Source organism: Maniola jurtina, chromosome 12 (genome assembly GCF_905333055.1).
Source record: "Maniola jurtina chromosome 12, ilManJurt1.1, whole genome shotgun sequence".
Taxonomy (NCBI): Eukaryota; Metazoa; Arthropoda; class Insecta; order Lepidoptera; family Nymphalidae; genus Maniola; species Maniola jurtina.
The window spans coordinates 1,941,035-1,968,653 of record NC_060040.1 but is presented as its reverse complement, the minus strand read 5'-3'; the positions used below and the strand labels follow the sequence as shown (position 1 = coordinate 1,968,653).

At 37.7% G+C, this 27,619-nt stretch overlaps 1 protein-coding gene and 2 long non-coding RNA genes across 5 annotated transcripts in view; 2 read left to right on the top strand and 1 right to left on the bottom strand.

The window, feature by feature from the left end:
• LOC123870431 (serum response factor homolog) overlaps window positions 1–27,619 on the top strand; it is a 315,743-nt gene that overhangs the window by 40,592 nt on the left and 247,532 nt on the right. For all 3 annotated transcript variants that reach the window (XM_045913742.1, XM_045913741.1, XM_045913740.1), the window contains exon 2: window positions 19,272–19,514. In XM_045913742.1, the coding sequence (XP_045769698.1) occupies window positions 19,272–19,514 (243 nt within the window). The remainder of the gene's footprint in view (window positions 1–19,271; window positions 19,515–27,619) is intronic.
• LOC123870432 lies at window positions 1,427–13,359 on the top strand. Its single transcript, XR_006797075.1, has 3 exons — window positions 1,427–1,528; window positions 2,202–2,217; window positions 13,349–13,359. It is a non-coding gene; the product is annotated as an uncharacterized LOC123870432 (long non-coding RNA).
• Window positions 5,724–26,268, bottom strand: LOC123870434. Its single transcript, XR_006797077.1, has 3 exons — window positions 23,233–26,268; window positions 21,059–21,064; window positions 5,724–5,739 (listed from the first exon to the last, which is right to left on the bottom strand). It is a non-coding gene; the product is annotated as an uncharacterized LOC123870434 (long non-coding RNA).

Below are 27,619 nucleotides of genomic sequence, written 5' to 3'. Positions count from 1 at the left end.
TTTTGGACCTTAAGAATTCGGTGGAATTGGCTTCAGTTTTAACTGTCCGTTGTGTCCAGTGCCTTTTCCATGTAGTTTTAAGCGTGATCAAGCATGTAGCTCCCGATCTTGTACTAAGAGATAATGAAGCCTGACGAGTGCTTTCACTTTTTGATCATTACGGGTATCTCGATTGATTTACCGAGAACGAGGGATTGGCGACCTCTTACAAGATTCTTTACTTAATTATTGGAGAATACCTCAGAGAGATTGTTCGATGGAATGAAGGGTATTAGCTGTCGGCAAGCTTCAGATCAATGAAGACATTCATATTTAACAACTATTGAGTGCTAATTTGTTCATGTAACAAATTAGTTGTAAACCTTTGTAAATTGAGTAGCAAGTAGCGTTTAGAGAGCTAATAAATAGGTTGTTAAGAATTTATTGCAATAGTTACGTTTTGTTTAAATAACATCTCTTGTATCTCACTCATCTTTTCCTAATATTTTGTTTCTTGTATTGCATCTAATACGGTAACTTATCTGAGCTATTCTTAAAGTCATCATCATCATCGTCATCAACCCATCGCTGGCTCATTGCAGAGCACGGGTCTCCTCTCAGAATGAGAAGGGTTTTAACCACAGTCTATCGCGCTGACCAAGTACGGATTGGCAGACTTCACACACCTTTGAGAACAGGACGTAGAAGTTCAGGCATGCAGGTTTCTTCACGATGTTTACCTTCACCGTTAAAGCAAGTGATATATAATTACCTAAAATGGACATATAACTCCGAAAAGTTCGAAGAGCGAGCCCGGGATCGAACACCTGATTAGCAGGCGGACGTCCTAACCATGTGTGAAATGAATCATGCCCACGACGTAATAACCCACCGACCTTTAATTGAATACAGGTGCATCCTTGCCTTCCGAATAACATGACGTAAAATAGCTACTGGCAAACAAAGCCACGTGGCGAGTTCGCTTGGCCGAGCAGAAGGCCCGTTTAGACCATTTACGATTAATCCGCCGACAACCGCCACAAATATGGCAACCTGGCCTTTCATAACCTGTTTTTGGGGTTTCCTCGGACCCTGATGCTATAATATTTAGTACTACTATTACTACACGTGCTCTGTGAGTCTTTAAAGGTAATCGAGCATTTTGGACAAGTCAAAGTCATTTATTCAAATTGGGTACTATTGTACACTTTCTGATTGTCAAAATGTAGTGGTGATAATTAATTACGGTAACTTAAAACTGAAGCTACGAGGGTTCCAAACGCGCCCAACTCTGAGACGAGCCCACAACAAACTCAGCCGGGTATTCTTTTTTTTTTATCACCACTTTACAAAATCACTTATACTTACTAGAACTATCAAAGCTGTTTGTGCAACTCATTCCCAAGCTTTCTTATCATTTAAATAAATCTTTACCAACTTTACATGAACCAAAATAGTTTTAAATCAAAGATAATATTGCAACCTTTTTGTATATTTAAATGTTTGATTCTAAATCGATGGCGCGAAAAGTTATTAAACATTGAAAAGAGTATAAAATTATTAGTTTTTCTTTCATGGTAGGTACAAAAATTATTTCAATTTCTTCGTTATTCTCATAACCCACAACAACGCGACCTATATCAGTGTGGATCAGGGCCGTATTTGAATATATACTGTTAGTTTCGTTAGTGGCCGCCGTGGGTATTGTTTCCATAATTCAGTGCCCGTTTACCTTTGATTTGTTTACGGGATTCGATTGAAAAGAACGATCATTTATTATTGTTCATTTCAATGATTAAATCGATCATTTTACAGCTTTTCGTTTACATTATTCATGATGTGTTGATGGTAATCGTGTTCTTTTATAGCAGTGATTATAATAGAAAATATATCATGTTGCACATCTGGTTGTTGCTTTGATTGATAAATATGCAATTAGGATTGCTTTTTTTATATAGGACAAATGCAGGTTTTTATATCACCCCAGTATAGGTAGGAACAAGGAAATTAATGCGTATGTGGAAGTCGAAGGACTGCGCAGTTGCTTGTAATTCTCTAAATAGAAGTCGTAATGAATAATAGTAATACTTACATATTATTGCATCGGCGTGACTGCGAAATTGCACTAATTTATCGTTCTTCATAGTGCACGTTATTACATTTATTGTTAATTAAGTTAAAAACCTAACTGCTTAAGTTATTATTTTAGTTTCTAACTTAAGATTTCTCCATTTTATTGTAATCAAAACAATATTTTACTTTCTTCATTTTTTTTGCTTTGGTTCTTAACTCTGTGACGTACTGATTCCAAAGTTATGAGTAAGTACTATAACTATTATGATTTAGCCCGGTTTGTTTACTATTAACTTTTTCTTTACAAGCTCAACAACCGAAGGCGGGCTTTGACCTTCCAAACGAGTCATTAAACATTTGAAATTGAAAAAATTCTAAATATTTATATTCAATTGCAGCTCTTTCGGGGGATATCAGGTTGATCCAGCGAAATCTAAGTGTCAGAATGTCCAGTAAGGCGTTTAATCTTTAAGCCCCTTTTTTATGTCTTTCTTAAAGGAAGATTAAGGGTTTCATCATCATCAACCCATCAAGGGTTTAGATTTTTACAACCAACTTCTTTTACACACAAGTAATTTAAAACGAGAACACGAACAACAGTCTGTGATAAGATCCCTAACTTTAGGTTCTAATCTCGGATAGTTTAGAAACAATGTAACTAGAATTGGTCCACATTAGCTTATTACCATAGAAATGGCGCCCCGCAAGCCAATGATAATAGCCTTACACTTTAGGCGCCAGTGAAAGTAGATGCGAACTAAGGGCCATGAGAAATATGGAAATTTAACGCTGTTTAAAATGTTTCCGAAATTATTGAGACGGTAAAGAGTCATTATTGACGTGAATTTCTTAAATGTTTCACAATTAAAAAGGAATTACAATTTCTTTGGATAAATTTTTTGGTGTCACGGAACTTTTGGGATCAAACATTTCCTGTAAGGTGTTCAGTTATTATTAGCCAGATGGTTAATTTGATAAGTTTATCACTTTTTATCAGCCTATATTGTCTAATAAGTAACAATCGTGTATTAAAGTTAGGTATAAATTATGTCATTCCATGATTTGTAGATTTTGTTTTTTGAGTTTTAAATAATCATCTTTCGAAAAGGAACTAAGAGTATAACTATATTTTGTTAACTTTAACGTTCTTTAAACATTGTTAATACATTGTCAATGTGAATTGAACTTTGCTCGTTTTACTAGAATAGTCAAAGTGAAGTGTAATCAACCAGTAGCGGCTGGCAATAAGTATTCAAAGTTGCTCCGTAACTTAACCTGTGTTGAACTACTTTAATTTAACGCCTCGAGCGCACTTTGCATATCATTAGTGTTTTCTACTCAAATAGTTTGTAGTAATGGGTGTCTGCAACTCAAATTGAATGTACGTTAGAAATCAATGTACTGGAATTATATCGATGAACTTTAATTTATTATATTATCTTCAAGTCTTTCGTTTCGTTACCTATAATATTCTATTTAATTTTATTGTTTTCCTTTTTTAGTTGATGTAGAGTCGTACGGTTTTGTGTCAATATTATTATACCTAAGTGGGTTCCCCCCTATTTTGTGTTTATTTCTAACCACACACTTTTAGGGATTTATAAGTTAGCAAAGTTAGTCTAAGGGTAGGAGTTTCATCTGATAGCTATTTTTCATAGATGTACATTGTGAGTTTACGATTGTTTAAGGTAGGGTGTAAATTAAAGCGAGAAGTTCCTCAAGTTCTTCAAGAAGACTTTTCTTGATCTATAATATTTGTTGCTTTGTCTGGACTGTCATTATTTCACGTGCCTCTGTTTTAAAAATAAAGATATAAAGGGTACAAAAAATCAGTTACTTACGACACTTTTCGTCGTGCAAATATTTAAAATCTTTTACAATATGTAATTATTATAATTTCATTTCTAGTAACATTGTTATAATACTTGAAAATAATTTATTGACTGTCATAAAAATATTGAAAACAAAAACAAAATCCAATTTATTTATTAAATAAAAGGTCTGTACCAAATCATATTGATGATACCATAAACCATAAATTGCTGTAGGCATAAAGTCGTTTATGCCAGCGTTGCGGAGCTATAACATCGTTACACGATATTGCGCAACTCGGAACACGAGATCGGTGAAATTCGACATTTGCGAATAAAATTAAAACGCTGTATACCGACAATTCGACACCATAATGCTTACAAAATTATGGGCCATTTGTTATTTGTTCATTGTTATCTTTTGTTATAAATAACTGTCTTTTCTCTGTCATTCGCTTGGTTGACATTAACTTTTCATTATTTTTCATTGAAAATTGAAATGGATTGATTTATCATTTCTTACAAAATTATGGGCCGTTTGTTATTTGTTCATTGTTTATCATTTGTTATAAATAACTGTCTTTTCTCTGTCATTCGCTTGGATGACATTAACTTTTCATTATTTTTCACAAACTTCCATTTGATACTACAGACTTTTAATTAAAAATTATATAAATCTGTAAATCCTGTTTCCTTTAAAATCATCATAATTTATCGATTTATTTTAGATTGTTTTTATATCAATCGATTAGCCTGTTTGCGTTTACTCCTGGACATAAGGCTTCCCAAGATTTTGGAAGAAGAAGGGATTGTAAAAAATGTTTCTGCAAATAAAGAATCTTGAATCTTGAAACTTGAAGAGCCATCACACGCTGTTCTCTGCCTTCCTCATCCATCCACTTCCTGCTACAGTCCAGCGGGTTGGAGGTCGTCCCACACTGCGCTTGCTGGTACGCGGTCTCCACTTCAGAATACGTCTCATAATAATTGTTTTTATTTAATACTTAGAAAATTGATGGAACATTTTAGTCAGGCGAGATTATGAGGCATTAGCAATGTTACATCATCATAAATCAGATGCACTTATATATAAAAAAATTAATTCCCTATTTCTGGTTGGTTTTTCGTGAAATGGCATTCCCAGTGACCGCTGTCGGGCCGGCGCTTCGTGTTTCAGTTTGAGTTAAACAAGTGACTTGCAATTAAGGCCTGTTTACCGGGCATTAATTTTTGGCAATAAAAGACAAGCACCCTCGAAATGTTCGGCACGCACGCGCTGTGATGTGCCGTGGGAAGCGCGGTGCGTTTGTGCGCCATTGTACTTGCAATTAGCAATTTTTTCCCGTCCCTTGTCGCAAGTCGCACTTGTCGGAGAAATGTCGCATCTCTTAATGCGATGTCCCAAATGTTTTTTTATTCATATCTGACTCACTATTACTTTGGGTGCGTTTTCATTGAAGTAGAGATGAGCGGAGTGTCTTCATCATCAATAAATAAATAATTTTTATTCAGACCATATACAAATAAGTCCATATACAAAATTAGAGTGTTAGTAACAATGATTCCTTATAATTATGTTAGTACAAAGTAAATAAATAAAGTAGCCTACCGTGGTAACTAAAGCGCTGTAGGAGTGAGGCCATCTTTTTACGGATGATGGCATGAAAGCCATCAGTCAATGAAGCTTTATTTCTTCATAGACCCAGGCTTGCTTTCGTAGATTCTTCCCTCTGTCGCTATAGCTGAATCCCGTTCTCTTAATTATTTTTGTCTGTCTAGTTTGAGTCCTAGTTTATCTGTTTTCATTGCTTAAATTATCACGAAGAAATGTCTTCTTCTTCTTATGCCTTCTATAGGAGGTTTGAAATCATTAAAGCTAACTGGATTTTGTTCACTATCCTAAACAGTGATGTTGTACGCATGTTAAACCACTGGCATAGGTTATGCCAGGATGTTTACGGCCAGGTCTTCTTTTGCCTTTTATCTCGCTTTGTATAATAAGTTGTAATTAGACCAATTACTCAAATTATGTGAAATCCACATATCTCCGCTATGCTTCTGAACTGAGCAGACTGATTAGCAATCTAATAAAGTCAATTCTACACTTCTGTGTATCTTCAAAGCTCCGCTAGTGTTCGCTTTAATGGAAACACTCCCTATATCTTGGACCACAGAGATTTTTCCTTGCATTACGGAGACAAATTTTGCAACGATTATTATATTATTATAACATTTTTGATGATCAAATTATATTTTTTTAAGCCGATTCTTAAGTGGTTATTCGCGCATGAAAGATTTGACTGACATTTTTCATCGTCAGATGTCCGTTTTAAATTTCTTTTGGCTTAAATTTTTGTATTGGGTGATGACACGCTTTTGTGTTCTTTAACCTCCATTTAAGATTCTTCGATTTGTGCTCGAATAATATTTCTGTTATTGCTAAATTGTTAATGTCTTCATATTGACTGTAAACTTTTATTTTTAATTTTGTTTCACTTATGTCAGTTAGAACATCATTAAATTTAAATAGAGATTATGTAAGTTGGGGACACCCTCCTAGCAGGGAAAAGCCCGCAAATATTTTTCGCCCTGAAACTTTTACAGCACCAGAGGAACTGCCAATGTGCTGTCAGATTTTAATCGATTGGAGTATCCTCCCTTTGAATAACACCATATCGCAGTATCGAGTAACTCATTTGTTCCAACCACTTATCTATTCAGTGGTTCCAACTTCCAACCATGAAAACAAGGACAAGAATATTATTAAATCAATAAGTATTAAATATTTCAAAATAAATCTTTCTCTGTTGTTGCAAAATATGACCAATGTAAAAATGTGAAAATATTTGCACTCGCAATCAATGTCACCACTTCGACACGGGCTCACAATCAGGTTTGGCTTTATTAAAATTAAAACGGTCCTGTAAATTTTTTGATATTAATACCCAATTAGGTATTTAAAACACGAAAAACATTGAAGTACCACTTAATAAGGCTGTAAAATCTGTCATTTTGCATGCGAATTATGTATTTAATGTTCTTTTGTTTGTTTTTAACCCCCGACCCAAATAGAGGGGTGTCTGTGGCATCGTAGCTCCTAAACTAATGAACCGATTCTAATTTAGTTTTTTTTTTATTTGAAAGGTGGCTTTGATCGAGAGTGTTCTTAGCTATAATCCAAGAAAATCGGTTCAGCCGTTTGAAAGTTATCAGCTCTCTTCTAGTTTTCTTATAGAGGTTTTTGTGTCAGCGGTTTTTTAAATTTTAAGTTATTCTGATATGTGTAGGTTTAACGGTATCACAAATAATATGATTATTATTATGAATCGTTTGAAGTAAGTAGCGAATAATTTATGTCCTTTTAGTGTCTCTTATGAAATTCCGAAATTATATAAAAGACCCCTGCCGGGAATCGAACGCGGGACCTCCCACTAATAAGACCACAGCGCTCACCACTACGCCAGGGAGGCCGTCAAGGTTCGTTATTTTATTTCCGAGAAAATTGAACATTTTTATTCGAAGACGTCTTATCTCGGTTCCCAGCTAACTAGATGATTATCTTGTTTATAGAGCTATTAGCTATCTCGCTATCGGGTTCTGTATCTCATCTCGGCAAAAAGTGCCGTTTTCATCGCCCGCTCGCTACGGGCCTCGCGCAAACGCCGCCCATAACTTTCTAGGGTTCATCTATTTACTGAGGCTTCTCTATTAAGAGGGGTCTCTCCGTCACTCGCTCCATACAAACGTAGTTCGTCTCTCATTGGAACACTAACCAATCATACGCAATGGAATTTTGTAGAAACATTCCAGGAACTAATACCTATGTCTGTGGTTTTACAGATTTCCGTTAAAATATTCGGTTTCAAAGTTTAATCGATTTCGCCGTTAGGTAAAGCAGAGATAGCTTGCACCACGGATATATATTATGTACATTGATTTTAGAGCCACCCCTATTGTATATTCCACCCTTTTTACTCGGAAACTCACAGTTTCCACGGAATTTAAAAATAAACTAAATGCACACCAAGTCGCGGGCGTCATCTAGTTGTAAATAAGTAATAAGTCGCCAGCAACGACCAGTTTATTATTATAGTCTTAATAATATCGATAATCTTGTTTGAAATCATTATTATTATATCTGTATTCGATAACTGCAGTGTTACTTGTTTTGAAATCGATTTTAATACGAGTTTTGACATAATCAACGTTCAATATAGATTATGACAGGCATATCTTAAGGACCTACTTAAGTCGTAAGTTGATGATTAAATTTGTAAAAGTGATTGTGCATGCGGCTGTAATAATATTAAGTTTTATCGACCGCTGATTGACGTGCGATACTTTTTGAATGCTACTATTTTTAATTACATTAATTTCTTCATTTTCAACCAAAAGCCTACACACCAATTATTGTCATTAACATAATTTGAAAAATGACGAACTTTCATGAAACTTTCTTTTACTCTCTATTTAAACGCTTTAGGGGTGAAATTTCCCAAAATATTTAGTAGGCCTGAAGGAACCTCCTGCGAGTTCTCATGTTCCTAACCCCAGGGGTTTAGGCTGTGCGTTGATAGATCCATCAGTCAGTCAGTCAGTCAGTCAAGTTTTTTATGTAATATATGTATAGATATAACAGTTACTAAAAAGTCAATCTTTACGTAATTATTACAGCTTTCAGTATAGGTAAAACAAACACATTTTGTTAATTCTTTCCGATTTCGGAGTGCGATTCTGTCCACGCGCAGGTGCAACGGGTTCCTCAGATTTCTTGCTACTGATATGACTGCTGATACTACAATCACTTTTTCAAAAAAAAACTTAACTGGACCACTTACCGGTTTTTTTAAAATGTACAGTCCTTTACATTTTTTTGAATCAAACAGGTATTATAATAATTGACAATTGTTTTAAATAAACTTATTTCTAACCACCAATTTTTATAAATGTTTATTGACTTATTGTGGCTTATTTTATTCTATTCTACACAATCTTTAAACCGTATAGGTATGGTTGGCCTCTGCCAAGATTGACCGTCGCGTCGTGGCCGAAATTCGGTCAGGAAGACAATGTGACCAATCTAATCTAAATCTAAAATGACAAAAAAATATATATTGCTATCCCTTTTATAATGTTCACTGCGGAAATCGATAGCACTAGATTTAGACTTAGCTTAAAGATTGTGTGCAGAATTAGCCACAGTATGTATGATTTTATATGTACATATTATTTCTTTATGTCATAATAGTTGGCAGTTGGAATTTTCTCTATCACATCCGTAGAGAAATAATTATGAGTCAATGATGTGTAGCTCTTCTTTTTTTTGGCGCCTTTCCGATTTGAAATATCAAATATTGTGTAAGTAATCTACGTTCCAAATAATTAACATTAAAAGTATTGCAGAATGCATTTTCAATCATTTGCAGTTTAAGGTTTAAAAAATATTTTTTTACTCTTGATTTATTTTTTATAGTTCACTGTACCTACGAAACTCACTACTAACCATTGGGAGCAGACGTGTCAATCATTGGTATGAACGTATAATTAATTTCTTCGTTAACGGATTAAGTTGCGGTGTTGGGAACTAATCATAGTGTCGAGTCTGGTTAGATACTATTCGTATTGATATTAGATATAACTTATGACACCTTTCATTTGTTCTTTATTAATTACTAGCTGATGCCCGTGACTTCGTCCGCGTGGAATTAGGTTTTAATTAGGTTAAAACGAGACAGCGTTATACCGCTGGCATAAATCTGTCTCGTTTTAACTGAAACTTAAGTCTAAGTAAAGTCAAAGTGCGCTCTATAGATTTCAACCTTAGACTGCATCATCACTTGCCAGCAAGTCTGATTGCCTGCAGCCTAGTCTATTAACTATGAACAGGCAAGCTTATTTCTGTGACTTTTTCAACGTACATTTACGTTTGCAAAAAGATCTGAAGGTCTACGTTAAATTAAAGAACCTATTTGCCAAATTTCAGGATTCTAGAGTCAGTAGTTTGAGCTATAAATACGTTGATATATATAGATTTGTCCATATATCCATCTGTCCGTCATCATATGAAAGGGTCTTTGAATCTCTCTGTTTGTTATCAAAGTGTCCAAAATCACAGCCCTATAGACATTTTGATACTATCTGGAGGTAGAGACCGTTCTACGGTTCTATCTAGGGTACCTTTTATCGCTGTGAAACATCTTACATATTATCAACATTTGTATCGCGTCATAAAACTTTCTTTTTGCGGGTTCCGTAGTATTTTGAGTTGTGGCGTAATTTAAACGAGGCTAATTAATTAATTGAACCTCTGTTAGTTTTAAAATTTTGATCATTATGACTACTGGTTCTCTTCGTTTATTGCCTTTAAAAAGTATCATGCCGAGTTATAACAAATTAATGTTACCCAGTAAAGTAAAATTCACACCTTCGATATTTATGACTGGCAGCTGTTATTCTGAATTTTTGCGCGCTAACCGATTTATCGCCTAGTAATTGTTTTATTTTACGGGTGTTTACGGTTTGTATAATTTTTATAGGTATGTATAAGTTATATTAGTTACTACTTACACGCAGCATTCTGACACCTACGAGCGTACTTCAAAAAAAAAAAAAAGATTCCGACGAATTGAGAACCTCCTCCTATTTTGATTATTTAAAAATAGGGACCCGTTACCAGGGTTGCATTTTTTTTAAATAAAAAATAGCGAGCAAACGAGCAGGCGGGTCACCTGATGTTAAGCGATTACCACTGTCCATGAACATTTGCTGCACCAGAGGAACTGCCGATGCGTTGCCGGCCTTTCAGGAATTTGTTGGTCCGACCCTTGTATATAAGCCCATGTTGTTATCGAGTGGAAACACCGCCGATGGGAGTTTATTCCACAAATTAATGCAAAAAGTTTCTTATCTCAATAGTTTGACCATACGTTAGTCAGTCAGTTTCTTCTTTTATATATTATCACATTAAGTCATTATCAATCACCGTAACGGGAAAATGAATAAAGTACTTAAAAGCCATTAAGTTTCATGCAAATTGCGAGTAGCGCTCGCAGGAATACTTAATTTGTCCAAATTGATTGACAGATGCAGTCAAAATAAACAAATTACTTTATTGCTTACCCGTAACTGCCAGATAACTTGTCAGTTTGTCACGTGCGTAAGTTGTAAGTTATGCGAGTGATAACATCTGCTTGGAGCCTATAGGTCAGTTGTAAAAAGTGTTAATTTATGGAATGGCTTCCGAAATGGTTGATTGATATTCGAGAATTTGAACTCAAGAAGATGCGCGTCGCTCGCTTAAGAACATTCTGGCGTTTTAGCAAATTAAATATTACTTGCTGAAACGGTGAAGGAAAACATCAAGAGGAAACCTGCATCATGCAAATGTTACGAAGTCTGCCAAACCGATAGGTTGAGATATACTGGAAATCTGTGCCCGAAATAGTTATTTGTTATGCAAGGCTGCAAAGTCGTTAAGTATTTTGTCGCTAGAGTTTGTATTGAATTCCAAACCAGCGAAGGATTTTAAGATTCAAAAATAGAATCCTAAGCGTAGCGAGGAATCCAAAAGCTCGAGCGACCCTTTCCGAGCGAGTGAGATGAAAAATATTTTTGATTACATGATGCCCGTAGGCCGCGACTTCGTTCGCACGAATGTAGGTTTTTTTAAAATCCCTCGGGAATTCTGCTTCTGGAACTCAGCTGACCTACATCCAACTGTGGGCGTCTATCAATTGATAATGATAATGATGATGATGTTGATGTTCATTACTATGGCATATGACCATAAACCAAGATCTCATGCCGTTGAATTGTGTCAGGAAGATATGCGATATGAAGTGTTGCAAAAGAAACGTTCCCACAACAATCGAGGGCTTCAGTAATTGGATGCCATTTCAAGCATTCAATCAAGGCAGATCAGGAGATGCCATGTAGCGGTAAAAGGCAAAAAGTATTATACCTCGCAATTTTTTAATGTCCGCCGAGAAAGTATCATCGTTAATCATATTAACAACTAAACTCATTAAAGTTGCATTTGTAATTGTCATTTTTCGGTATTGCTCGCGATTGTACAGTGAGCGTCAGATAGATCCACTTCCAAAATCCTTCATCATCATCATCATTGTTAACCGATGGAAGTCCACTGCTGGACATAGTCCACACACATGTGGTCAAAGGTCTCACTTTAATCGAATCTGTTGCGCTTCATCGTTACAAAGAAATTTGAAATTTGAAATTCCTTGATCGTGCTGTCGTAAGACTGCACTTTCTATAGGCTTATTTAAATTATTCTGTCTTACGCTGCATGAAATATTTCACATATAATTTTACGCACTATTTTGTTATAAGTTTTTTTTAAAGAAGGAAAGATTCGAGAGTTTCTGACGTTCATAAAAGTACAAACATACAATTATATTTGAAGTTTATATGTTTCTGAAGTCGACTGTACTATTTTCCAAAATTAAGACTTATTTCATTCTTCATAAGGTCCCCTTCTCTCACCGTCGATGCTATCACGGACACGGGCACTAATTACTGTTTTATCATCAATCATCTCATCGATCGTTGACAAGTGCGGACTAGGACCTTAAGAACTAGAGTTTAAAGTTGTATTTTCAATGCACTCAATTCAATTACGTTACTTGACCACTATACGACATCATACTCGATGTTTTTTCTACAAGTCCCTTCTACATTGTTGCTTTATGTGCAAATTTTGCAAAAGTGTCTCACTTGTATCTGCATTGAAAGTCAAAATATTATAAAATAACAGATTTTCGCGGCTCTATCCGCGTTGATATAGGTTTTTAAGTTTCCGTTGGAACTTGCAATTTCTCAAAATACTTTCCTCGTTCGAAAGATTAAAATCCGGTCAAGTGCGAGTTGGACTCGCACACGAAGGGTGTGCTTGGAGGTACGGAACCCTAAAAAGCGCAATTTTCTTCTCCATCTATATTACCACTAGCCGATGCCCGCGACTTCGCCCGCGTGGATTTAGGTTTTTCGAAATCCCGTGGAAACTCTTTGATTTTCCGGGATAAAAAGTAGCCTATGTGCTAATCCAAGATCTCCATCTAAACAGCCAAATCCGACTAGTAGTTTTTGCGTGGAGGAGTAACAAACATACACACACACACACACCCATTCACACAAACTTTCACCTTTATAATATTAGTGTGATAACTTAGCGATTTTCTATTACCAAAACATTTCCAGTTTCCATATTATCCAAGTTATATACCGATACCTATACCGCCACTATACCGATGACCTCCCGGATATCGACGTAGGCGAGATTAGTATAGCTCTCGGGCAGCTGAAGAATAACAAAGCCCCAGGTGATGACGGTATTACAGCGGAGCTCCTGCGCGCAGGAGGAAAGCCAATTCTCAACAAGCTTAAAGACCTCTTTAATACCGTCATCAAAACTGGCATAACACCTGAAAAATGGAGTAGAAGTGTTACTGTGCTCTTTTTCAAAAAAGGAGATAAAAGTCTGCTCAAGAACTACAGACCAATCTCACTTCTAAGCCATATTTATAAGCTGTTCTCGAGGGTGATTACGAATCGTCTCGCCCGAAGACTTGACGAATTTCAGCCTCCGGAGCAGGCGGGGTTTCGACAGGGCTACAGTACCGTAGACCACATCCACACGCTACGGCAGATTATACAGAAGACTCAAGAGTATAATCTACCCCTCTGTCTAGCGTTTGTGGACTACGAGAAAGCCTTCGATTCCATCGAGACCTGGGCTGTTCTGGATTCATTGCAGCGATGCCAAGTCGACTGGCATTATATCCAAGTGTTGAGATGTTTGTATGACTCCGCCACCATGTCCGTCCAAGTCCAAGACCAACAAACCAATCCAATCCCTATACGAAGAGGTGTGAGGCAGGGAGATGTAATATCCCCAAAACTTTTCACCTGTGCCTTAGAAGACGCGTTTAAGGAATTGGACTGGAAAGGTCGAGGCATAAACGTGAATGGCGAAAATATCTCACACTTGCGATTTGCGGACGACATAGTTCTATTGGCTGAATCGCTGCAGGACCTTGAGGAAATGCTGATCGAGCTTAGCTGTTCTTCCAGACGAGTAGGTCTTGAGATGAACATAGACAAAACGAAAGTAATGTTTAACGAGCACGCTATCTCAAGACCCGTCACCGTCGGGAATGTTAGCATCGAAGTTGTTCAAGAATATAACTACCTCGGCCAGATTATACAACTCGGCAGGAACAACTTCGACAAGGAGGCTGACAGAAGAATTCAGCTGGGCTGGGCAGCATTTTCAAAGCTACGTCAGGTCCTCGAATCGTCGATACCGCAGAGCCTTAAGACTAAGGTCTTCAATCAGTGCGTCCTACCTGTGATGACGTATGGAGCAGAAACGTGGACACTGACAGTTGGCCTCGTCCACAAACTAAAGGTCGCTCAGCGCGCTATGGAGCGAGCTATGTTGGGTATTACTCTCAGGGATAAAATCCGGAACGAGGAAATTCGCAGAAGAACCAAAGCGACCGACATAGCTCAAAGGATTAGCAAGCTGAAGTGGCAATGGGCAGGTCATGTCTGTCGCAGAACCGACGGCCGATGGGGCAGACGTGTTCTGGAGTGGAGACCGCGTACCGGTAAGCGCAGTGTGGGACGACCTCCTGCCCGCTGGACCGATGACCTGAAGAAGGTGGCGGGGAGCGGGTGGATGAGGAAGGCGGAGGACCGTGTTTGGTGGCGCGCTCTTGGAAAGGCCTATGTCCAGCAGTGGACGCATACAGGCTGATGGATGGATACATTTTCTGTGTATCGGGTAACAATATAGTGTCCGATATTGATATTGGCGTGAAAATTGTAAAGCTTACTTACTCATGTAAGTGCTTATATTATTAAGTAATTTAGTAATCGAAATAAATGAAGTAAATTCGGTATTAAGTAATCGAGGGCTTCAATAGTTGGATATCATACATAGACTGCTAAAATCATAACCTTTCTTTTTGGTTTAACCGTAGTCGGTTAACAAGAAACCTTGACTCTATACTGTTCGCACATTCGTAGATTTAATCGCTGTGTTTTATCAAAAATATTTGCTCAAACACAATTGAGAGAAATAGTGATTGATTGGCTGATTTTTGTTTAGCATCTGACATTTGTTATGATTATGAGCATTGTAAAATATAATCGGCGAAATCTAGAATTTTAACAATGGTTTTGATGTATGACCTGTACCAGTGACTTGAACTCTATATCGACAAAAAGGCACCGCCTACTCTATTATTAAGAATCCTCGGAATGTCGGTGTTCTGAGTCCACTATTTCAAGTTTGTGCTAAACTTATTACATTTAGCTTGCAGGTAGCTTATTACAATTTTCAGAGGGATCTCTATTTTTTATGAAAATAAAATAGTTATGTTACTCTGCCCGGCTAGCATGGGCAGTAGATAAAAATTATATCCCCCGATTATATCCACTGATGTCATACAAATCAGTGGATATAATCGGGGATATAATTTTTATCTACTGCCCATGCTAGCCGGGCAGGAGTAATGTAGCTTTCTACTAGTGAAAGAATTTTCACAACAAACAATTGATTTTAATGCACCCTAAAAATCCCAAAAAAACTGGAGGCACCAGCGGTTTAGGCTGTAGGTACCTACGTTGACTGTCAGTTAGTCAGGTTAAACATTTTATTTATTTTGATTTACCTATAGAAGTAGGTTACATAACATTTTATTTTACCTACATTCGGAAAATAAAATGCAATTTTATTTATTTACTCAGCGTACCAAAACAGGAAACGCCTGATTGCTATCGGAATTACATTGGTTTTACCTGTTTAATTAAACGGTAATTTTATTAAAATCATTGTGATTCAGTGCACTATACCATTAATGCTAATGTCCACGAGAGGATACCTATGTATTGCAGGAAAGAGGATCTTGTATTGATTTAATTTGAGTGTTACATTTTCTTACATTCCATCGTATCTATTTTGTATGTACATACAATTATCGTCTCTCTGGTTAAATGAAATACCTCCATACCTAATTAAATACCTAAGTTGATACATAGCCATCATCATCATTATTCAATAGACGTCCACTACAAGACATAGATCTGTTGTAGGAACTTTCTCTCGTCACAATCTCTCGCCAGATACATACGTAGTCACACTAATATTATAAAGGCGAAAGTTTGTATGTGTGTGTGTGTGTGTATGTTTGTTACTCCTTCACGCAAAAACTACTGGACGGATTTGGCTGAAAGGAATGGAGATAGATAATATTCTGGATTAGTACATAGGCTACTTTTTATCCCGGAAAATCAAAGAGTTCCCACGGGATTTCGAAAAACCTGAATGAAGTCGCGGGCGTCAGCTAGTATTAAAATAAATCTCATCATCTAAATCTATTGGCCCACTACTGAGATCGGTGTACACTGTAACACTCCGAGTATGGTGATAGACTAGACTAGACGTAAGGTTTTTTTTAGATTTTTTATTTTTTTTATTGGGCTATTATTATTTATTGGGGTTTTATTTATGCGACATTTATCTAAGTATATCTATTTAAGTATACCTACTGTGATCCTAATTAAGTACATAATATACCTATTATCCGTATTACGTTGTTTACAAGTTGTTTGTGTATTTCTACAGTCGAAAACTCACAAATTGTTTGTCGCCGTTGGTACTAAAAAATAGAATAAGCTTAAAAATTCAGTAGCCATTATGCAACGCCAAACAAATCCATGTCACGAATGATGCAACACTTAAAACGAGCAACGACAAAAAGCTTAAGAGGGCTCTCTCCGTCACTCGTTTCATACAATCGTAGTTCCAATTTCATTTGAATATTAAGCAACCAAAGTCCACAGACATATTCTAGAAACTAATATCTGTGTCTGTGGTGTTTTAGATTTTTCTAAAAATATGTAGTTTTAAAATTACAGGGGCTCAAAGATTTGTATGAAAATTTTTAAGACCGCGTAACTTTGAAACCGGATATTTTAACAGAAATCTGGAAAACCACAGACATAGATATTAGTTTCTAGAATATGTCTGCAAAATTTCATTGACTTTGGTTGCTTGATATTCAAATGAAATTGGAACTACGATTGTATGAAACGAGTGACGGAGAGAGCCCTGTTAAACCAACCTCTACTACCCAGGGCCACGACTTTGCAGTATATGCGAGAGCTTCGCGACAGGTGACTTTAAACATGTTTTATTCGATGACAAGTCGATTGCGATCTTATCTGCTGTGTGATTTGCTAACTCAGTGTTCAACACAAAACGATAGCCACCAAGCTCATTTGAGATTAGTTGGTTCTACATTGCTGCTTCACTGAGTGACACAAAATACTTTTTTGTGGAAAACTTTCAATGGATTTAAAATAAACGTCAATTGAGCTCGGAGAAATTAAGTAGGTATTATACCACACCGAACAAATCTTTGTCACGAATGATGCAATTAAAACGCGCAGTATCGACAAAAAGATTAAACCAATCTTTAGTACCTACCCAGGGCCACGACCTTGTACAATGCGAGATATATTATTATGCGAGAGCTTCGTGACAGGTGACATAAACATTATTTATTCGATGACAAGTTGATTGCGATCTCATCTCAGAGTGAACTAGAGTGAGGGACCTCTCAGTTTGATCCCGTATTGACGATATATCAAATATTAGGCTATAAGTTACATAAAATCAAAGAAAAATAGGCGATTCATAGGCTAGCGTAAATGTAGATAGCATTTGACGCCTGCCAGTGACGTCGAAGCCTCGACATTTGCATAGGCACTAAAGAGCGGGTATTTGCGGTCGTTAAAATGATTCATTATGCAATTCCTTCCTTGAACACGTGTTTGGAAGAACAGTTTGCGTTCAATTGCGCGTGCGATTGGAGGACGCCTGCCTGAAATTGAAAACGCAGTACTGGCTCCACACAGAAGCGTATTTATACGCTTTCCGCTGTGTGTAAAACCGTGGCTTGTTTCATTTTGCTGTCGTAGTTACCGCTTATGTAACCGTCGCTTATGCGAAGCCGTGGCCCAGTCACTTATTCCAAGGTTTACTTTTTGCTTAACATTAATTTAGGCGCCAAGTACTAACGCTACCGAATTTTGTCAAACGTTTTCAAAAGTAGACTGGACTGTAATACAGTCCTTATATCAAGGGACTAAGGTTTGAAATGGTTGATTAGTTTTGTATGTAAATTGGTCTAAATTGTGTAGGTGGCGCTAGTGGGTGTGATAATTCCCGGTGCAAATACAAAGAGTGCCGTGAGAGACGATACAAGTCGTTTGGCTCCCGAAATTGTGCGGAGGTTTACTTAAGTAGCTACCCGGCGTGGGAGAGGTGAAAGGTCGAAAGCTTAGATGTAGCTTTACTCGACCCATTTGATTCTATTACATATCCTAATGCCTAAAGCTCTAATTTCCTTAAAATAGTTGTATCGTCACAGATCACAGACAGATACTAGGGATGCCGCGGTTAGACGCTAATATTCGTTATCGTAATTTTTTCATTGTTTGTCATGTATTCCTCGAATAGCGAGTAAGACGTGTATTATAATTCGACCATGGTGAATAAATTTTCGGACGTAAATTTTTAAAGATAAGTCAACAGATTTAGAGAAGCAATCAAACTATAAATAAGTTTTATTTTGTATCATGATTCATGAACCAAATACTGTATGATGATTTACTCCAATCGTCAAATCGATTAAAAAAATTATGCAAATCGGTTTATGTCAAGTGGTATTTAAATGTTTAATTTAATATTTTTTGTTTCACTTAAAGTATGCATTAAACATCTTCATGTAGTGTTGATGTCACTATTAATCTCCTTAATGTAGCTTAGAATTGTAATAGGTTACTATCTAAAAAAGTGACCTACTAAAACGAGATATTGCGATAACGATCCTGAATGTATATTAACGCCAAAGCGTCATTTTAAATGTTAACCAGTCTAAGGTATGCAAATTTATTGAAACTGGTACAGGTTTCCGTACAAATGCTCACAAAAACTACTTATAACAATGATTTCACTGTGACATAATACGAAAGCTCCCCACGCGGATACATGCTCGACGAGCAAACTTTTTGCTTTATGCAGAACATGCTCGTTGGCGTCTTGATAAGGCCCCATCTCCACGGACGAGAGAATTGCGGCGATAGTGTCGCCGTATCACCAAAATTAGAGATACAACTGTTATAGAACAATCTCTACAGGGCGATACTATACCCGACGATAGCTAGTTGATCGGACTCGTTGTAATTTTCTCGCCCGTGGAGATGGCTCCTAAAGCATAGCTCGAGCTCAAGATTGTGTTCACTCGTGGAGCATGTATGCTAGTAGAGCCATAGTATAAGAAATAAATCAGATTAATTAACGTAGCTTTCTTTTTTCAGGCTTACGAACTGTCCACTCTGACGGGTACACAAGTGATGCTATTGGTTGCATCGGAGACTGGCCACGTATACACGTTCGCGACGCGGAAACTTCAGCCTATGATCACGTCAGATTCAGGCAAAAGGCTCATACAGACGTGCCTCAACTCCCCTGATCCGCCGAGTGTGAGCGAGCAGAGAATGGCAGCCACCGGGTTCGAAGAAACGGAGCTGACATATAACGTAGTAGACGACGATATGAAGGTGAGGCAATTGGCGTACGCTAACGCGCAGTATCCCCTAGAACACCACCCGGGGCTAGCCCCGTCGCCATTGCAGCAGTACCACCAGCACCCGCCATGTCCGTCGCCTTTACCCCTCAGTTCGTTAGGGCAACCGTACTCACACGCACATTTATCTCATCCACACATGTCTCACCACCCGCAACGGTAGTTTCAAGTGTTAGAGTAAATCCCGTATAAGGTCCTGATTCTCTATGACATTTAAATCCTAAAATGGTGGTTATACGTTACTTTGTCGTAAGTTTCATCCATGATTGTCATCAGAATGGCATTGGAGACATCTTGTTTGGCGTTGACTGACATACTGATGATTCGGAATCACGGCATTTCAAAAGGAATTTTTATGGTTGTGATGCCTGAATAAAGGTCTAATTTCAATCTACCATTACTATCTGTGATGGATTGAACTGTTGCCAAAATGAACTTGTAACTCTTGTAACTGCAATTTGCTAAGTCAAACTTGTCAGTTCTTGTAAAAAGACATGACAGATTTGATGTCTTAAAATGCATTTCGCCGGTTTAGACCGTTCACTAAAACTTGTCCCCTGCCATCATGTTGGCACCATTGCTTTGTTTGCTTTGTTCCTTAGAATTTAGGGTTAAATATTGTGTAAACTGCAATGGTGCCAACATAACAGCAAGGTACGAGTTATAGTGAACCCTCTGCAGATATGATTTTAATGTCAGAGAGAGTCAAGATCCTGCTATCCAATTGGCGTTAGTAAAACTCTTTAAAACAAAGAGACACCGAATTTCTATCGGGATAGTCACGTTCTAGATAAGTTTGTATAATAAATTAATAGACAGAGTTTAATATACAAGTATTCAAGACAATAATAGCCTTCTTTAGATATATTTGTAAATAGCTATTTAAGTTTTATTGAATTTCTGTTACGAGGATTTGAGTTGTACGAATACGGGTCCGAGCAATTTGCACAATTCGACTTTCACAAAATTATTTATAATGATAATGATAATGAGCGATTGCGAATTGGAATTGACAGGTGAATTTTGATTTTGTGCGATATATAATAATGAACATGAAAATGAATGATTAACTGCCAAAAAGAACATACAGATTTCGAAAGAACGTTTATTGATAAATATTTCAATAAGTAGCTTTTTTGCCCTGGCATTGCGTGAAATTCGGGTCAAACGGGTTCCATTTTAACAATCTTAATCAAAATTGGAATTGCATTACTTGATAGATACTTCACTTATTTCACTGGCTCAGTGATTCAAAGAAGATTTTGGCCCCCGACCCAAGATTAAACCATATCACACATACTTTGAGGGAAGGTCTTGTAGCTTCTTCCAGCCACCTACCTTCTACAGATCATATTTCTATTAGACAGCCCAAGTATGCTTTTCTCGCGTTTTATGGTAATAATAAATGCAGCCCCATCCGTGGGCAAACCATAAAAAATTATAATATAAAGTAGAGAAGATGAAACACCATTAAACAATTTTGTTGTAACATTTACACTAACCCGAATGTAATTTGACTACGATCTTTAATCAATCATTCGAAAGAATCTATCAATGAAACGCGATGATTGTACTGGGCGGTGTCGAAAGCGTTCGGTAGCTGGCTAGTAATCTCGTCTTAAATCGGTCCGTAATTAACGTTCAAAACCGGTTGTCGGTTTCCGAACGACGCCTCGGAAGTAGGGCTGCTAGGCCCAAAAATAGAAAAGTCGTTCTCGGTACTATTTTGGCTCGGCATTTAGCCATAAAAGTTGGATAATCAATTCGCTGGCGGAGACGAGGTCCCGGATTTCTAACACTTCATACGGGTTAGCCATGTCCAACCAATCCACCCATCTCAACGTTTACCTAAGCCGTGGTCCGAGTCTCAGAGGAGGCGTCCTTAGGAGGACGTTGTCCCCCGACCTCTCCAATTATTTTTTCGAATCTTCGGACTCACACCCAATTCAGAGCTCCACACTTATCACTTCACCTGATAGGTGATTCGCTAACTTGGTGTCTGTCACTGAATGATAGCCACCGAGGTTGGTTGGTTCTACATTGCTGCTTCACATGGTGAAATAAAAATAAATATTCGTAGAAAACCTTCAATGGATTAAAAAATAATTTGTTGGCTTACATTCAGTGTTAGACACTGAGTTAGCGAATCTGAGGTAGCGCTGTAGCGAAGAGTAGGGCCTGTAGAGGATAGTGAAAGTCTCAGTAATTTAGTAAAGGCGTTAAAACGTATTTCATGATGTTTCGTGAAAATATTATAACAGAGCTACCATTGTCAGCGGCTGTTCGTAAGAGAAGAAGTAAACAAAATTTGAACGTCTTTTGCCTTTTTTTAAATATATTCCAAATTTGACATGAAGTACGTTTTTCAGCCTATTTTTTTAACAAATAAGGATTAATCGCGTCGCCTACAGGGCCCACGCAGCATACTCAATCTGAAACTATATGCGTAAATGCTTCCCCAACCTCCTCTTATGAAGCCAAAAGACTCGTAAGGCATCATATTTTTAGCTAAATAGAAAACAACTTAAGCCGGACAGCCTGATCATGTAAATTATTTGTTGGACGAATAGTTGTATCCAGGCGATGTAAGACCGTGTCGTTAAAAAATCCCTACAAGAGACCTATCCCATAGTGGATGACGATCTGTTAATGAAGACAACGATTACGACGATGATGACGATGTAGACGACGAAGACAAATGATGTCGTTGCTTACAACGTCGTTACGGTGTCAAAAATGCTCGCTAAGAAATCAAGCTATCTTGTTTTAACAGACGTTTTAATGACGTCATTTAGAGACATAAATCGGCATGCGATGGCAACGTTGTCTTTAGGAAACTAGAGCTTAAACAGAACGACGAAAGCCGATTGCGAGACAACCCTACTCGGAAGTAAAATAGGGGCCGTTTGGTGGGCAACTATTGATTCGTTATTATGAATGAATCGGCCTTTCATTCTGGATGTGGCGGTAGTAATCGAGACGGTACAAGCTTTTTAATGAGCGCCTTCTGAATAACACGCCACGTTACTGGAGCCATAATGGAAAATCTTTAACGTGTTGATTCCTATCAAACTGTTAATGACACTGTAAAATGTCACTAGTTTCTCCAAATCAGATAGTGTCTATCGAATCTCTTTAAAAATCCGGTATTCCAAGCATTCACAAAATTCTGTTCTTGACGCATTGATCTTGTCTCAAATGTTTTCAAGTTTAGTTATTCTGGTAAAATAGATAAAATTAATGGTTTCCTTTAGTTATCAGATGTGATCTATGTCTGATCTGTTCGTTGATATCAATTTGTCATGTAACATGTTAGACTAACGTGAGTTGTTCTAATCGGATGATTTACTTTTCGTAATTTTGACTTTTATAAAAGGAAAAGTTACTCAGTTTTAGAAGATACCGACTCACTGAGATTAGCTGGATAGAACTACTATGTTTTACTCAGCATGATTGGTTTAGGCCATAGTCCACCACGCTAGCCAAGTGCGTCCAGTCACTATAGATTTCACACACTTTGATTACATTATAAAGAACCTCAGGAATTTAGGGTGACGATATTTTTCTTCACCGTTAAAGCAAGGGATATTTAATTGTTAAAACGCACTTAACTCGGAAAAGTAATAGGTGTGTGCCCAGGATCAAATCCACGGCCCTCGAATAGGAGGCAGTCTTAACCACTTGAATATCACTGTGTTTTAGAAGTATAGCAAGATATTTCTGCATAAATATCCTTACTAGGAGATTGTGACGTCCACTTAACTGTACCCGTGTTATAAAGACGTTGAGCGTTTTCCCATTATTTCTCACATACAAACAAAATAAAATAAAGACGCCGTCAGTAGCAGGTGTTTGATCTAGCTGGTCTCAAAGGGGCTTTGTCGCTCCGAGCCCTCGTTTGGACGTGTGATACGGATTATAAAGTAGATTGAAAATTACTTTCGGCTAGGCGACTTTTTGTTACGTATTATGCATTCATTTCACAAGTTATTTCACGAGAAGTAAAAATACGGGAGATAATAAGTCTTTTTTTGTTACAAAAGCGTCTACTGTCAAATTTTTTCTATTTTTTGTTGAAAATGTAAATATTATCTTCAGAATTGGGAAGAAATCCCTCAAAGGAGTAGGAGTTCTTTAATCACTAGCAATCAGTGCAATACAAGTAACTACTAACTAGGCTAACCATAGACTTTTAATTTAAAATATATCAATGAGTACTCATTGGACATTAGTTAACTTAATAATTAATACATTGAGGAGATCGAAATGAAATATTTTGAACTAAGGATGCAACAGTATCCTTTCACCGCTCATTACCGACCTTATTAATATTAATATACAAAATAAAACGACACCACCGCAATTGCTTTTCTAACTTAATCCGAATATGTCGATCAATCAGATCATTAATCAATTGAATTGATTGATGGATTGATTGACATAAAAAGTTTAGAAAAACTGCAGTCCACTGTCCAAGCGTTTGACTTGGTGGATGTATTGGTTTTATTTGTATCTTTGAGCTTTGTATCAATTCATCAATTAGGCGGCTGAACAAATTTCGCATCACTAATTAAGCACTATTTGTTTATTCATCGATTTGCAGTAGCTGCGAAGCTTCGATTGCACCGAGCGATTAATGCTCGTTCATTTGCATAGTGTTTTTATTTCGGAGTCATCCGGCGCCCACCGCTTCGCCTCCGACCTCGAATATCACTTGTCAGCTTTGATATTATGTTGAAATCGATTACGTCCGTTCTCTCGATTCGGGCTCGCGCCGATAAAAATCTCTCTTACTCAGGTGGGTCCTTTTGAGAATAACATGTCCGCGGGAACATGAACGCTCGACAATAAGTAACGCATTGTCGATAAGTTCCATCCGATTGAAACATTCACGCAGTAATTATGATTTCCATAGATAAGACGCCCTTCCGTGACTTTGATTTTTTGACTTCATATTTCTAAACATCAATGTAGGTCATGTTCTTTGCTTGTTTCTTCACTTTCCGCGCGCTCGTTTTCTCCTGTCATAATAGTTAAGTTAGTCGCATAAATTTGATTGTTTAAATATTCTTCTCGTGCCATGTCCGCAATCTGGTGTGAATATAAATGGTATTAGTCGACTCAGCGCTTGTACTCGGCCACATAGGATGCAGATACTCTTGTGCATGAATTAGCGGTATAAATGCGGAATTCGGTCATTGCCCTCTCTCGGAGCAGATCTAATCTCGCATTCTTCCCTCTGACCATGTTTCGTAAGTACTTTTAAAGTTTCACTTTCAGCTCGAAGCGTCTTTCGCACGTCGCGTATATTGTGGATATTCGCAGCACGTATGGATCAATTAAAAAAAACGTCGCCAGTATACGTCTTATCGATGCGAGTAGTAAATTTTTCCTTTTTTCAGTTGTCTACAATGGCGTTTCCACCGGGTGACTCACGCTATAAAGTATTCCACTCGGCTCGTCCGAGACGCAGCCATTCTAGACATCGCTCGTTATGTGTCTCGCACCTCCTATATTAACTTATCAATACCATTGTTTTGATAAACGCATGGGCAATTTTTGTTGACTCATCGTATTGTGTGGCATAATTGTCGGCGCATAAGCCGATTGCTCAAGTCTCGCGTGATTTAACAATAAAGCTAATTTGACTAATAGGTGCGTTGTAATCGTCACCGCGTGTGGTTTAAGGATTAACTACAACATCATCGCTCGCTCCGCTGTTCCTTGGCTCGGTTAATGAGCGCCTCTCTAAAGCTATTGTTCTAGTTTTTGTTTCTCTATCGGCTTCGGATCTCGATTTTGAAATTGTATACTTGTTATTGTTTTGAGATTTATCGAAATTTACGTAACATCTTTTCTTTTATTGCTCTCATCGAGGATATCGAGTTTAACTCATGCGTCATTCGCGTGTAACATTTTAAGTGAAATAATTTATAATTAGCACCCATTCAATAAATTCTCTCTGTGGATATTGAATTCGGCTTAAAGCGGTTTTTGATCCGATCGTTGATTCCTGTGAGTGCACCGATATATTTTTTTTGAATTTCACGTTTGCAAAATTCGCTTAAAATACCGGCTCAGGCCGTAATTAGCTTGACCGTCGTTCAGGAATAAGAGATAATCGAGCTTATAGCGAGTACTTCATAAGGCCAATATTCGTAAGATCAGCGTCACTGTGTCGCTATTTGCTGGACAAATTAAGAGATTTTAAGGTGACTCCATTTGGACATTTCTTATGCGCGACTTGCGCTGTCATCTCGTTAAAGGTTCCGGGAATTAATCGTTGTTGAAGGAATTTAATGAGACTAGCCGCGAGGAAAATGAAAAATATGATTTTTTTAAATATTGGGTATAAAATATACGTTATTGGTAAGTTGATGAAATTCTGAATTAAATGTTCTGTAGTTAAGGTAATGATATGAAATCAGTGGGCAGAACAGATCAATCTGAAACGGTTATAGCTTTTTTGTTACAAGTTTAAAAGGGGTTTGTTTATACGTAGTGTGTTCCAAACAAATGTAGTTTGGCTCTCATTTGAATGCTAACCAATTAAACTCAAAGTGTAGATACGTTCTAGAAACTAATATCTATGTCTTGGTTTTCCAGATTTCATTTAAAATATTCAGCTTCAAAGTTACATAGCTTACATTAGCTTAACTCTTCAGAATTTACAACCAAATCTTTAAATCCGTGTAACTTTAAAAGTAATTATTTTTAGGGAAGTTTGTCAAGCCACAGACGTAGATATTAGTTTCTAGAACGTGTCTACAAAATTACATCGAGTTTGATCGGTTAGTATTCAAATGAGAACCAAACTGCGTTTACATGGAGCGAGTGACGGAGAGGCCGCAGTTAAGATCAAAGATTTCTATTTAGCGGCGCCTCGTGCGGCTAAACGCTCTGTATATTTAGAGAATTACACAATAAAGCCATATATAGGTCAGTGAGTGTGGCGAGCACGCCAGCAGCGGCACTGTTCGATGCGCGATTCCGCATCGGCGTTATTTCGAGTCGGCCAGTGGGCTCCGGGTATTATTTTAGGAGCTTTCGTCCACTCCTTGCACTATTACGGCACTCAGACCTGCGCCCGAGTTACTGTTGCATAATTCAGACACGAGCTCCGCCGTTTGCATTCCGATACTTGATATGTGCTTTCACATGTATTTATGTACGAGATTTTGTGTCTTCGTAATGTTTGTCGAATAAATAAATTGTGTAGGCACAAATACAATGGGCAGGCTGGCGTCCCTCGTTACGTCGGCGAATGTAAAGTCCGAGTTGGCTTCTTGGGTCGCCAGCTTGTCAGCGACTGAGATATTTCGCGGCGGATGATGGGGCCGCTTACATCGTTGTTTAGGGGCTTCGTTACATCAGCGGTTGATGCCGCTCTTTACAAATTGTCATGAGCTTTCGCCTATCTCCTGAGCGATTTATGCGCCAATTTCATTGTGTTTCCTAACAATCCCATAAATCTTCAACTCGTTCAGTTAACTCGTTGCACGATACATCCTTTGTAAGGATACAATTGTAAGGATGTTGCAACTTCGTATTCTTGGATAGTAGGTAATTATGATTACGGGTTTGAACGTAATCAAGCTTAGAGAAACGCCACAGCAACAGTTTAGCTTTTTAATCCTAAATGTTGCATCCAAACATCATTATCTTGCGCCTCTATCAAGCACAATTCCGCTCACATCTCGGTTACCGCAATTGTAATGATTTGCGGCGGAGGTCCTCCTTTGTATGCACTGGGCATGACGTGTTTTGTATGCAAGGTGCACCTTCGCTATCCCGTGCCCATCGGATCCAGTAACTTCCGCGACCGACCGTCCTGATTGCTCTAATTGAAATTTATTCGCTGCTTCGAACGAACGCGTACCGATTCCTTAACATAAGCTTAATTCGATAAAATCAACGAATCAGTTTATCTAATTGTGCGCAATAAAGTAAAAGTATGTCCCCACTGGTAGTTAAGGATCTCGTTTGCCACAGACAGACATGCAGAGAGATAGAGATGGAGTGCAAATCTATCACGTTGCAGTATTGCATGCTAGCGTGCCAAAAATAATGCAAGTTCTC